The 12,035-nt window shown below is 47.1% G+C and overlaps 1 protein-coding gene across 2 annotated transcripts in view; it reads right to left on the reverse strand.

The window, feature by feature from the left end:
• The window catches only part of SZT2 (SZT2 subunit of KICSTOR complex), a 51,177-nt gene that overhangs the window by 32,448 nt on the left and 6,694 nt on the right, over positions 1-12,035 (reverse strand). For both annotated transcript variants that reach the window (XM_030866619.2, XM_030866599.2), the window contains exons 2-7: positions 8,323-8,448; positions 7,839-8,012; positions 7,359-7,529; positions 3,922-4,053; positions 3,011-3,152; positions 2,492-2,598 (exon numbers count right to left, since the gene is read on the reverse strand). In XM_030866619.2, coding sequence (XP_030722479.2) covers positions 2,492-2,598; positions 3,011-3,152; positions 3,922-4,053; positions 7,359-7,529; positions 7,839-8,012; positions 8,323-8,448 — 852 coding nt within the window. The remainder of the gene's footprint in view (positions 1-2,491; positions 2,599-3,010; positions 3,153-3,921; positions 4,054-7,358; positions 7,530-7,838; positions 8,013-8,322; positions 8,449-12,035) is intronic.

Raw genomic sequence — 12,035 nt, forward strand, 5'->3', positions numbered from 1 at the left:
TCCCATTTTTAGGTTCCTTCCATCCTCCTCTTGCTGCTCTTTGACTTCCTTAAGGCTCCCAGGCCTTGAACCTCTACTCCTTTCAAATCTATCCACGTCCTCCTGGTCCTCCTTTCTCAACCCAGCCTGGACCCCATGGTCAAGCAACTTCTTATGCATCATTCTCAACTCCCTGGCTGCCTTCACCTTTTCTCTGCTTCCACCTGAAAACCCCAACTAGGATCACAAGTTCTATACCCAGATCCCAAATGAGATCTCAGGGAATCCCAAATGGAAAAAAACCCTGCATAGCTGTGTAGGTTGGCACATCAAAACATACGACACCCAACCCAGCTAGTCCTTCAGGGCCGTCCTCAGTGCCGCTCGTCCTTCCTGGTTCTGCCTCCCTCCCTCCCTCCCTCCCTCCCTCCAGTACACATCCTCACCTTCTACTTTGGAGAGAAATCAGAGGCCCCCTTGGCAGAATTTATCTACATCTTCACTTCTATCCAGTCTCAAAGAAGAAGGGACACTCTCCTGCTCCTAAAGAGTCCCTCCATCTGTTTCTTGAGCCAATGCCCTCCTGTCAATTTAGGGACTCTACTCCATCCGGCTTCCTTTCTTTTCCCTTATTTTCAAACTCTGCTTCACCACAGCTCCTTGGAAACACGCTGAAGTCTCTAGCTTAAAAAACAAAACAAAGCAGAACACCCCTCTCCTTCCACCCTGTACTCCCCTCTGGCGGCCATTCCCTCTCTCGCTCCCAACTCGATCTGAACAACCAAATTCTGCGTGTCAACACTTTTCTCTCCTTCCTTCTCTTCTCTCCACTCTTCAATCCACTGCAATCATTTCCCTCGCTGCCTCTTCACTGAAATGGCCTGCAAAAAATCCCCATAACCACCTCCTAATTGCCAAACCCAAAGGGCACTTTTCTTTTTTTTTTAACATCTTTATTGGAGTATAATTGCTTTACAATGGTGTGTTAGTTTCTGCTTTATAACATAGTGAATCAGCTATACATTTACATATATCCCCATATCTCCTCCCTCTTGAGTCTCCCTCCCACCCTCCCTATCCCGCCTCTCTAGGTGGTCACAAAGCACCAAGCTGATCTCCCAAAGGGCACTTTTCATTCCTCATTTTACATGATCTCTCTGCTGCATCTCATGCTGTTAAGTTCTCCTTTTTTCCCCCAAACTCCGAAATTTTTGACACCAGAGCTCCTGGTTCTTGTCTGATGATTTCCCTTCATTCTTTTCTGGGCCCTCTTCCTATGAAAGATCTTTGAACACTGGCGGCCCCCAGGTTCTTTGGGGACCCTCCTCCCTTCTCAAACACCATGTGTCGGCTGCCAAATCCTAACCTGCTATCTCTCAGCTAGTGCTGTCTCTTGAGTATCCGATCTGCATATCCAACTGCTAGCTGCTATGAACAGCAGTCATTCATTACGTAATTATGCATTATGCTAAGCCCTTTAAATGCATCATCTCACCCATTTACAAATGAATCCAACCAAGAAGCGACAGTGATGTGCCCCTTGTCACACAGCCAGTAACTGAAGCCAGGATGCCGGCCAGGCATGCCTAACTCCAGAGGTGATGGTTTACAGCTACCCTGTTGACCCACAGGCACCTCAAACACAACATTCACAACACCTGGATTCACCGTCCTGTCCTCACTCCACCCCAGCTGCTGCTCTCTGTTTGCTCTGCCAGATACACCGTCATCAGTGAAGTCAGAAACCTGGAGACATCCTTAGCCCCTCTCTCTTGCTCACTCCTTACATTCTGCTGATCACAAGTTATGTTGACTCTACCGCTTCATTTCCTCAATCCTACCCCCTTCTCTCTTACCCTGAATCCCCCCAGTTTAAACCCTGATCCTCTCTTACCTGACCACTGCAATTAACAGCCTCCCTGCCTTCTCTCCTGCCCTTCCCCCAGCAACACGAGTGGCCTTTATAAAACATAAACCCAGCTAGTGGTTTTCCTTCCATATATCTGTATCACCCGCAGAATTATGCTGGAACGCCTAACACAGCAGAAGCAGCTTTCCATGCGTGGCCTATGCCTACCCTCCAGCCTTGTTTCCCACAGCTCTCTGCCTCCTATCCTATAGTCTGTCAATCCAAACTGGCTGCAGGTCCCTGAATATACCTACTCCCTCCTCTGCTTAAGCCAGTTTGAGCTGGGTTTTCTGACCCTTGCAACCAAAACAGTAATAATTAATCTAATAAGAGAGGTGGGACTGGAACTGACTGACAGACTGCAAATTCTGCATTCTTCTTCCTATAACATGCTGTCTCTCACATCCTAAGGAAAGAGGACAAAGATGAGAGTCCTCTCCCACCACAGTACCTACCCTGTTCTACACATGATGTCCCCCCCCCCGCTCCAGAACTATGTCATTGGCTTTACCTGGGAAATCATTGCCTGCAAGAAAGTAACCAGCCACAGCCCACCTTGTGATATACGACACTTCCCTCTCCTCCTTCCCAGAAAGTCCTCACCTGCACAAAGGAGCAAGCCACAGTGCCACTGCGAAGCTGGTTCAGCAACGTCTCACACACAGCAACATCAGGGACACTGGTCACCCCATCTGTTATCACAATGATACCTGGAGCAGGAAGCATCAGACTCAGACCTGGGGACCCTGGCCTGATCAAAGGCACGGGGAGGCATCTGATGGATGGGGCGTCAGTGTCCACCAACCAATGTGTTTTATAATCCTCCAGCACCTTTCCTTCTCTCCTTCCCTCCCGTTCCTTCCTCTTGAGGGCTGGATCCCAACTTCCTCCTAAGCGACGACCTTGGTGCTCTACTCCTTCCCACTAGGGTCCATGACGGTTGTCAGAGCAGGGGGTACTTGAGACATACACTAATAAACACTTACCTTTTACAAACAAGGAAATAGACACTCTTCCCTGGGGCCCACTGATCCCCTGGAACCTCTGTCTTTGCTGATAATGCCCCCTTCCCTTCCTGTATTGCCCCTTTTCCCCAATCCCACCGACATTCCTTCTACTGACCTGCACTAGAGTTTGACGGCAGCAACTGCAGTGCCAAGATGCCCTGACGGATCATACTGACCAGTCCAAGATCAGCTGTCACCATGGAGACTCCCACTTTCCGGCCCGGGGGCTCCCCTGAGTCTGGGGACTGGTCCTCTGCCTGGTTCAAGTTACAGAAAAGATAGAATGGGACAGATGGCACTGCTGCCCCCTCCACAGCAAAACCAGAATTTATAGCCCAGCATTGCCCAGGCCAGACGGGCCTAATCCTGTGAGGACCCCAATTCCCCTGCTGTGCGGCCAAGTCCTGACTATGCTCCCTCCCCTAGTGTGTGCTTGGATACTGACCCTCAGATGGGCAGGGAGCCCAGCACCAGATGAAGCACCACACTGTACTGCAGCAGGGCTTCCCCACCTTTTGCCAATAAGGCCCCTTTTCCATATTCTTCCCATCGCCATTATGAAATGTCTTACACATCAATCAGATTAAGTCTTCAGACATAGAGAACTGCTATCTGCCTGGCTACTTCTAGGATATCTAAAGGAATGAGAAAGTGCACTGTAGTGAGCCCAAGCAGCTTTATCACTGATTGTACAAAATACTAGAGATCAAAGTCACCCATGATCACCTTCCCAGAGCCACTGGGGCAGAAGATGCAGGACTGAAAAAACACAAGCAAATTGCCTTCACGTTTTCTCCCAGCAAGAACGTGTGTCTTGGGGAGTGTATCCGAGCGCTCTTCAACAGGAAACCTGTTGTGTGCACTCACTAGCACTTCTTTCCTTGGCTCCCTCTGTCCCCGGCTTTTAGCCCTTTTTTTCTGCTGTCTTTTCCCTCTATAATATTTGGCTTGTCCTTCCTCTCTCCTCTCTGTCCCTTAACAGCTCCTCTTTCTAAGTGGCCTCTACCCACTTTCTCTCCCACATACCTGGCTCTGGGGATCATACTGCTGCTGCAGCATGGTGGCCACCTTATCCTCAAAGAGACAGAGCTGCTCATACACCTGTTGCAGGAACATCTCCCGCTGGGAAGGGTCCAAAAGGCAGCCCTGGACCAGCACCTGAGAAGCACGATGGAAAGAGCAAGCCATGAAGGTCAGGGGGACACTGGGCAGTACCCCTCTGGTCTCCCTATTTATTCTCCACACTGGGCTTCCCCAAGCGTGGAGGCACCAGAAGATCTTCCAGTTTCCTCCACCTTGGCCTCCGGAACTTTGTCTATAAGCTGCCCTATCTGGCCAGGCAAAGCCTTTCTCATTGACTCATACGTTCTTATTCTTGCTGATTTCTAAGCACTGCACACAGAAGCTGTTCTGGACCTTTTCTCTTTTTTAAGCTCAAAATCTTACTCCCCCAGTGAATGCTCCTTCCTTCCTTTTACCCTCAGCAGATAATTCCCACCCCCCTCTTCACAGAGAAAGGAAACAAGTCAACAGGAACTACCCACTCACCCTAACCCTGAGGGTGTACTACTCTCCAACCCATTGAAAATGTCCTCAGTGTTTGCTAGACGTTTATATCTATGTGTTCTAGTTCTTCCTTTCAGGCTCAGAAGAAAAGATTCCTCTTCCTCCTTTTTCTCCCTAAAGCTAATCGCTCCATCTACTCTTGGATCTTTTATCTAATAGCTTCATTCTCTCTCCATGGGTTTCCTTCCTTCTACTCTCGACATAAATAAGTGCCCCCATCCTAAAAATTTTATAAAGGCCTGGTGGTCCCTGTGGTGGCCCTCGGGATCTCTCCTCTCTCCCTGCCCCCATCAGACTCCTACAACCTGCCCACTTCTCCCCAACCCCTGCCCTCCTGTGCAACAGCTACTTCTCTCTATTCAGAACTGGGTGAGTGGGTGGGGACAGCCAGAAGAGGGCAGAGCGGGACTCTGGACCACTAAAGGCCTGACTGTGAGAAGAGAAACAGAATCAGAGGAATAGTGGGAACTGGGGCTGTGAAAAGGTGAGAAAGATGCTCAGAGCTGTATTGTTTAGAAGAGTGAAAACTGGGTCAACCTAAGGGTCCAACAGTAAAGGTTTGCCTAAATATATAACGACAAAATATGATAAAATATGAAGACAAGTGGTCATTAAAAATTGTGTTTTCAAAAATATTTAGTGACACAGAAAAATGCCCGTATCACACGTTAAAAAAGCAGGATGTAGAACTGTGTGTTTAGAATGAGCCTGATGTTTCTCCTCTCTCTGGATGGAGGGGTGGTGGCGAGGGAAGTAAACACAAACTCAAAGAGAAGAAACACAGTCCACAACATGTCAATAGTAGTTATTTCTGGGTGGTTATTATGAGTGAGTTTTGTGAGTTTTTTATATTTTACGTATTTTTCAAATCTCCTTCACTGGGCATGTATTATAAACGTGACTTTTTGTTTGTTTGTTTTGAAAAACAGCAGGATGCATCTTGAGGGAGCTACAGAGACAAGTGAGGAAGCTGTCTGACTTCTTAGCTGACTTAGTGGCAAGTGGCCCTGGAGGCTTACCTAAGTTCTCACTCCTTGTCTTCTCCACAGCTGCTGTCCTTGTTCAGCACTTATCTCCTCTCCCATGCTGCAATACTCTTCTTCCTGTTCTCCCCAATCCAGAATTTGTCCCCCATCCATCTTTCTCACTGGCCACAAACAAGTGTGACCTTCCTAGTGTTCGCATCTGATCCTGTCACTGACATTCCAAACCTCCAGTGGTTCTCTACCCATGGCTAATAGTTTTAAAAGCTAACATTTGCATGTTTTCTATGTGGCAGGCACCGTTTTAAATGCTTGACATGTATTAATTCAATCACCATGCAACACTGGTACTGTTGACATCCCCATTTTGGAAAAAAGACCCAGATGCACAGAGAGGTTAAGTAACTTGCATAAGAGCACACAGCCAGTAAGTGGTATAGCCAGGAAGCACATAAGGCACTGTTATTCCAGATCCAGTGCTCTTCACCACCACACTAAACTCCCCTACAGAATAAAGTACAAGTTCTTAGCCATGACATTCAAGGCCTTTCATAATTCTGCCCCCACTTATCTCTCCAGTCTCCTCTTTACCACCCCCCTAACCCTCCCCCCATCATTCAAACTTCATTGTGTCCAACTGAGTAACATGTAGTTCCCTAGAACCCCTGTGATTGAGAGCACAGTTTCATAGCTCTGTGTCTTTGCTTTTGCTGGCCCCTCTGCCTGGAAAGCCCATTTCCTCTTCTTTGAATAGTTAACATCAATTCATCCTTCAAGATTCAGTTCAAATGCCTCTTTGTCCAAAAGTCTCTCCTGTTGCTGCCCCAGGCTTGGCTGGGTGCTCCCATATCACGAGTCAAAATTTATCAGTGCCCTTATCACATTCAACTGAAATTACCCCCTTTAATATCTGTCTCCGCAACTAACTCTCAACCCCTCCCATCAGGACAGGGACAGGGTCTGATTCATCTGTGTCTCCAGGACCCAGCCCAGGCCTGGCATATATCAGGCTTTAGTAAGTGTTTGTCAAAGTGAACCAAGTGTTGAGTGATTACCTAATATCCAGGCTTTTCCCGCCTTGACTGTGAGCGCCTGCAAAGTCTGGGGATGTAGCCCACAGCCAACAGTCCTAACACCTGCACTAGGAGAACACTTTAAACCAGGGCAGAGGGCTGGGATCCAGGCATGTACCAATGCCTTGTGTATATTTCAGCCCCTCAGATACTGTTCCTTGCATCCCCCTCTCTCAAAGCCAGTTTGATAGCTAAGGTGACAATGAAGCCATCAGGGACAATTTCAGGGTAAGCCTCTACCAGTGAGTTGAGGGTGGTTAAGAGTAGATGAAGGGAAACTGGACCAATGCTTATCTAAGCCCAATACAGATATTCCAGTAACAGACTTGGCCATTCTCCAAAAAGGAGTGCCTTCTGATGGCCTGCTTGGGTGCTGGATAAGCCCTGTAATTATCTGTGTGGTCAGTGTTACACCCACCAGTTCACAGGGCTCTAGGAGAAAAATGACCCTCCTCTGTCCTTGGAAGAAATTATGTTTCTGGGTCTTTGTTTCTCCTGCTGGTAGTGCAAGGAGTTAGGACATTAGCTAACCTTCTGATGGAACTAAAGGGAGTGGGGGAGAGAAAACAGTCATTCAGCGGCCAGGACCAGAGACTTAGAGGAGGAATGAGAGGGGCGTTTGTCCAGTCAATGCCAACTCACCTAACGCTATGGGAAGGCCCTGTAAGACCAGAGCAATGGATGCTTCTTAAGAGGACAGAGACTCACAGAGATGACTAGGAACAGGTTCGAGGAGAGCTAGGGACTTTGGGCACGGACCGTGGAGACAGGATAAGGACTTGGTCAGTGGACTATCCGAAATTAGGTCTGAGGATACAAACTTGAAGAAAGGATGCACTACCTGGTGGGACTGCAAGCCAATGATTGAGGAGTAGGCCTGGATAGTGACGTAGATCTCAGGTTGGAAGTCGATGCAAGATCCAGGCACTCGGAAGGGCCGGAGCAGCCCGCCTAGGCAGCGGGAGAGGGCATGGAAAACTTCATCAAACAAGATCTCGCCTGTGGAATCATCCTGAGGGCAATGCAGAGAAAGGTCTCTCAAGGATAACCAAAGGCAGCCCTGAGCGGAGGGCAGAAACAAGCAGCTTCCATGGGTCAGTGGGACTCTTAAGGTTGATCACACATCCAAATACGGTGCCACAGATGAATGGGATCTGTCTTCAAACACCCCCCACTCCTTCCGTTGTGTAAAGGAAACCTGTCTCCTTTCCAAAACGGCATCATTGTAGGTTCATTCTTCACTTATCCCAGGCCCCTCCTCTTCTCCTCACTTCCCACCCAATCCTTTCTTCCCACTGTCTCCCCTCAACCAACCCCTTACCACAATGCCAGTAGATGGGCTGAGGTCCAGCTCAATGACAAACCGATACTGCCAGGCCAGGAAGGTGACCCGGGTGGATGGTACAAGGAGGAATGGCCTGGGGACCACCGGTTCCTCTGGCTGCCATCCAGGAGGCAGGACACTGAGGACTTCCAACTCCTGCTCAGACTGAAGCTGCCAATTAGGACGGGGAGGAAAGGGAAGAGTCAGGAAGTCACCCCTTTCTTTCCAGGACCTGACTTCCATATCCAAAATGACGCACCATTGGTTCTACCTTCTGCAACCCAACCAAGCACTCTTCCGAGCTGGAAAAACAATTAAACAAGATTTCCCCTGGGGAATCATCTTGTGGGCAAAGTCACCTGCCCCTCCTAGAATCAGACCCCTCAGAGTTAGTCTCCCGTCCTGTGTGTTTCCAGCACCCTCCTAAAAAAACAGATCCTCGGGGCTAGCCCTTCACATCCTGTGTGTCTCTGGGCCTCACCAGCATCTCCTGGGGCGTGGCCTGCACAGTCTGATGCAGGTGATTGAGGAACCAAGCCAGGCGAACATTTCGGGATATTCGATAATCCTTTTTCATCAACAGGAACACCTGCCCAGCTTCTTCCACCTGGGGACAAAGAGACATTTTAAAAAATCCATAAAAATTCACTAGTTCCTAGTACATATAGATCATGGTGCAAGTAACTTGTCCAAAGAGCTCAGAATCCATGAGTGAGAGGCAAGGCAGCAGAAGTGAAACATTTACCCCCACCTCAGTGCAAGGGCTTCCCAAGGATTCAATTCTCAACTCTTGGCTCCCATTCCCCCTATAAAGACCTCTATGTAGACCAAGTGACCTTTGCACATTTCAACGGATATGTGAGTTTCTCCTATAAACTCTAAGTTCTATGAGGGTGGGGATTGTGTCTTGCTCTATTTTTGTGTCCCTGTGCTTAGCAAATTGCTTAAAAGAGAGCAGACAATAATGCCTGGCAGTTTCTCCTAATAAGCCTTGACAACAGCACGCACTAAAGGATCTTCACTGGGTGAATGGCAGCCTACTAAAGACCTCAAAGCCCAGCTTCTGTGGGTCACAGTCTCCCACCCACAACCTTCTCAGCTGTCAACGCTCTAGTTCCTTCCTTCCACTGCCTCATGGGCAGTCGGTTCAACTGTGTCCTAACAAGTGTCAGTTCCCTTGCCCGTGTCCTCACCTGTCACTACACAAGCCCGGCTAAATCTTGACTCAGGATGAATTTGACTTTCTTCCTTATCCACACAAACACCACACCAGCTGTACTTTGACAGAAAGAAACTTGTCACCTCGCCAGTGGTGCCACTTCTAGTGGCCTTTACCAATCCTTTTATTTCTCCCTGGTCAGTAACCTTTCCTTATTCCACTCAGGTTTTCCAATCTCTCAACCCTCGCCATCCCAGCAGATAAATGTGCCTACTGTTTTGCAGAGAAAATAAGGGTCAACTGGTGTGAACTCCCCCAATGTTTCCTCCAGATTAACCCTTATCTGTAACATTCCTTTATCCCCTTACTCTTGCCTCAGATGAAAAGACTACTCTCCTCCTGTTTAGACAAACTGCAAATTTCTCCTGCGGTGCTCCTAGTGAGGGGGAAATGACAGGCTGTGAGGAAGTGAGCAGAAGTCAGTGACTACCTGTTGAGAAACGGGATGTTGAAAGGAAGTGAAGATTTTTTTTCAATAATGGGGAAATATGCATGGAGAAGAGATGGAAAAAGTCGTGGAAAAGCAGTAATGAAGGGTGCCTGATGTCGGAGAAGAGTGTGGAGAGCAGCGATGCAATGGCTAAAGATGAAGGAAGTCTTTTTTCCTCAGAAGGCAAGCATAAAGAGGTATAGAAACAGATATTAGGAAATGGCATGGATGAGAGGAGAAGGAAGAAGAGGGAAGGAACTCATATTTATTGAGCACCTAAAATACATCCAATTGTACACTGTAAAAGTTCAGTACAAGAAGTTCAGACTCAAACAGCCTGGGTTTGAATCCCAATTCAGCCTCTTATTAGCTGTGAGATTGTGGAAAAGGCACTTAAACTATTTAAGCCTCGGTGTCCTCATTTGTAAAATGGAGATAAATCCTAATACCAATCTAATTATGCTGTCCTGCAGATGAAGGGAAACCGTGCATATGAAGCCCTCAGCATGGTGCATGGCACTTATAAGAATATAATAGAAGTCAACTATTACAGGTTATTACCAGGCCCAGTACTAGGCTCTTTACCTAAGTAACTGCATTCAGTCTTCACACAAAACATTTAATAGAAGAAAGCTGAGGTCCAAAAAAGTTAATTTCTCAGCAGAATTCTTAGCAGAATTCGTAGGCATAGGGCCAGAAGTCAAACCCAGGCTTGATGAGCTGCAAAACCCATCTACTGAGTGTGACAACTGGATCACACCGGGGACTTAAGAGCAGAAAAGATTTAAAGTGGTTACAAGAAGGAACACGATGGGGGTTTATAAATAGAAAGGATGCTCTGACATAATCAAAAAGACAATTTAAACATCAATATGATGTGATTTAGTATTATTTTGTGTTTTGTCTCTGCACCATCTGAAATCACATTTTGGGTAATACTACTCTCTGTTGTACTGTTTCCCTGCACTGGCCTGAGGCAGGCCCTGGCTAGGATTTTGGATTTTATCCAAGAGTTAGGTCAAGCTACCAAACTCTTTTTTCAGCAGGGCAGTACTATTATATCTGCATTAAAAAAAAATTCCGTCTGGCTACCACATGACTTAGAAAGATCCCCTAACAACCAGGGGAGATGACAATGGCCGAGACCAGAGCTACTCAAAGTAGCCATTCTGTGAACTGCTTGAGACTGTTCCTGAAGAGACAAGTAGTTGTGTGCTAGAATGCAAAACCAGCGCTGCCTTTCACTGAGAGTCTTGGAAAAGTCAGTTGAACTAACCTTCAAGACAAGTGATCAAGTGAAGTGAGCTCAATTGTACTTTAAGGAATCTTTAAAATAAGACGGACAAGGGGCTTCCCTGGTGGCGCAGTGGTTGAGAGTCCGCCTGCCGATGCAGGGGACACGGGTTCGTGCCCCGGTCCGGGAAGATCCCACATGCCGAGGAGCGGCTGGGCCCTTGAGCCATGGCCGCTGAGCCTGCGTGTCCGGAGCCTGTGCTCCGCAACGGGAGAGACCACAACAGTGAGAGGCCCGCGTACCGCAAAAAAAAAAAAAAAAAAAAAAAGTGGACAAGAACTGGTGATTAACTGAAGTAGGGAGGAAAGTAACCAAAAGAAAAGCCAAAAAAACAAGGTGTCAAGGATGACTAAGGCAACATCAGAAACCAGTAAGTTGCAGGATGATTTCCGTTAGCTAGAGAAATCAGATATAGCTATTTCCCATCATTTCTAACCACCATCCCCCTCAAAAGGTCCCATCAAACTGAACGCTCTTATTGCCAAACTCCTAAAAAGACAAAAGGGGTCTACTGGCAAAGAAGGAAACTGCAGCAACTACCTGCCCTCTCTTTCTCTGATCCTTGGTCTCAAAAGGAGATACTCCCATAAATAAATAAATAGAAAAGACGGCCTTCTCCCTGATTAACATCTCGAAAATTCTGCCAGATTGCCTAATTTCTTTCCCACAGTGTTAGTCTATTAACTTGGGTATACTTACATATTGTACTGTAAAACATTTAATATTAACTTTTCATTGGTATTTTGTCAACACCCTTATAAGAAATTCAAGGCCTGATGGCTTCCATATGTATGATTAGAGCACCAATAAACACCATAAAATATATTCATTTGCATCGGGCTTTGGCTTTCTCAGAGAAAGCGCAACTGTGCTCAATGCCAGTAGGCAACCTCTCCCTCAGGATTGGCTGAACTGGTGTGGGTATGATATTAGTGACCTCTCTCGTCTACAAGTTGACTATGCTGGATCCTTGCCAAGGTTCTTATCTAAAAAAGGACGGGCTGGGCTCAGTATTATCAGAATAGGAAGGATATCCCAGTTCAGCAGCCCTTTCTGTTTATCACTCTATCCCCAGAGCCTGGTGCATTGCTTGGCAATAGGATGCTCAATAAAATTTTGCTGAATAAGTGAATTCACTATATGTTCTAAGCTAAGCAAAGCAAACGCGGCATTTAAAATGAATCACAGGCAGTACAACTTTTCTTAAGGTAAGGTAATCTTAACACTAGTCTCCATATTTTTCCTTTTGTT

The sequence above is a fragment of the Globicephala melas genome, chromosome 1 (assembly GCF_963455315.2).
Source record: "Globicephala melas chromosome 1, mGloMel1.2, whole genome shotgun sequence".
Lineage (NCBI taxonomy): Eukaryota > Metazoa > Chordata > Mammalia > Artiodactyla > Delphinidae > Globicephala > Globicephala melas.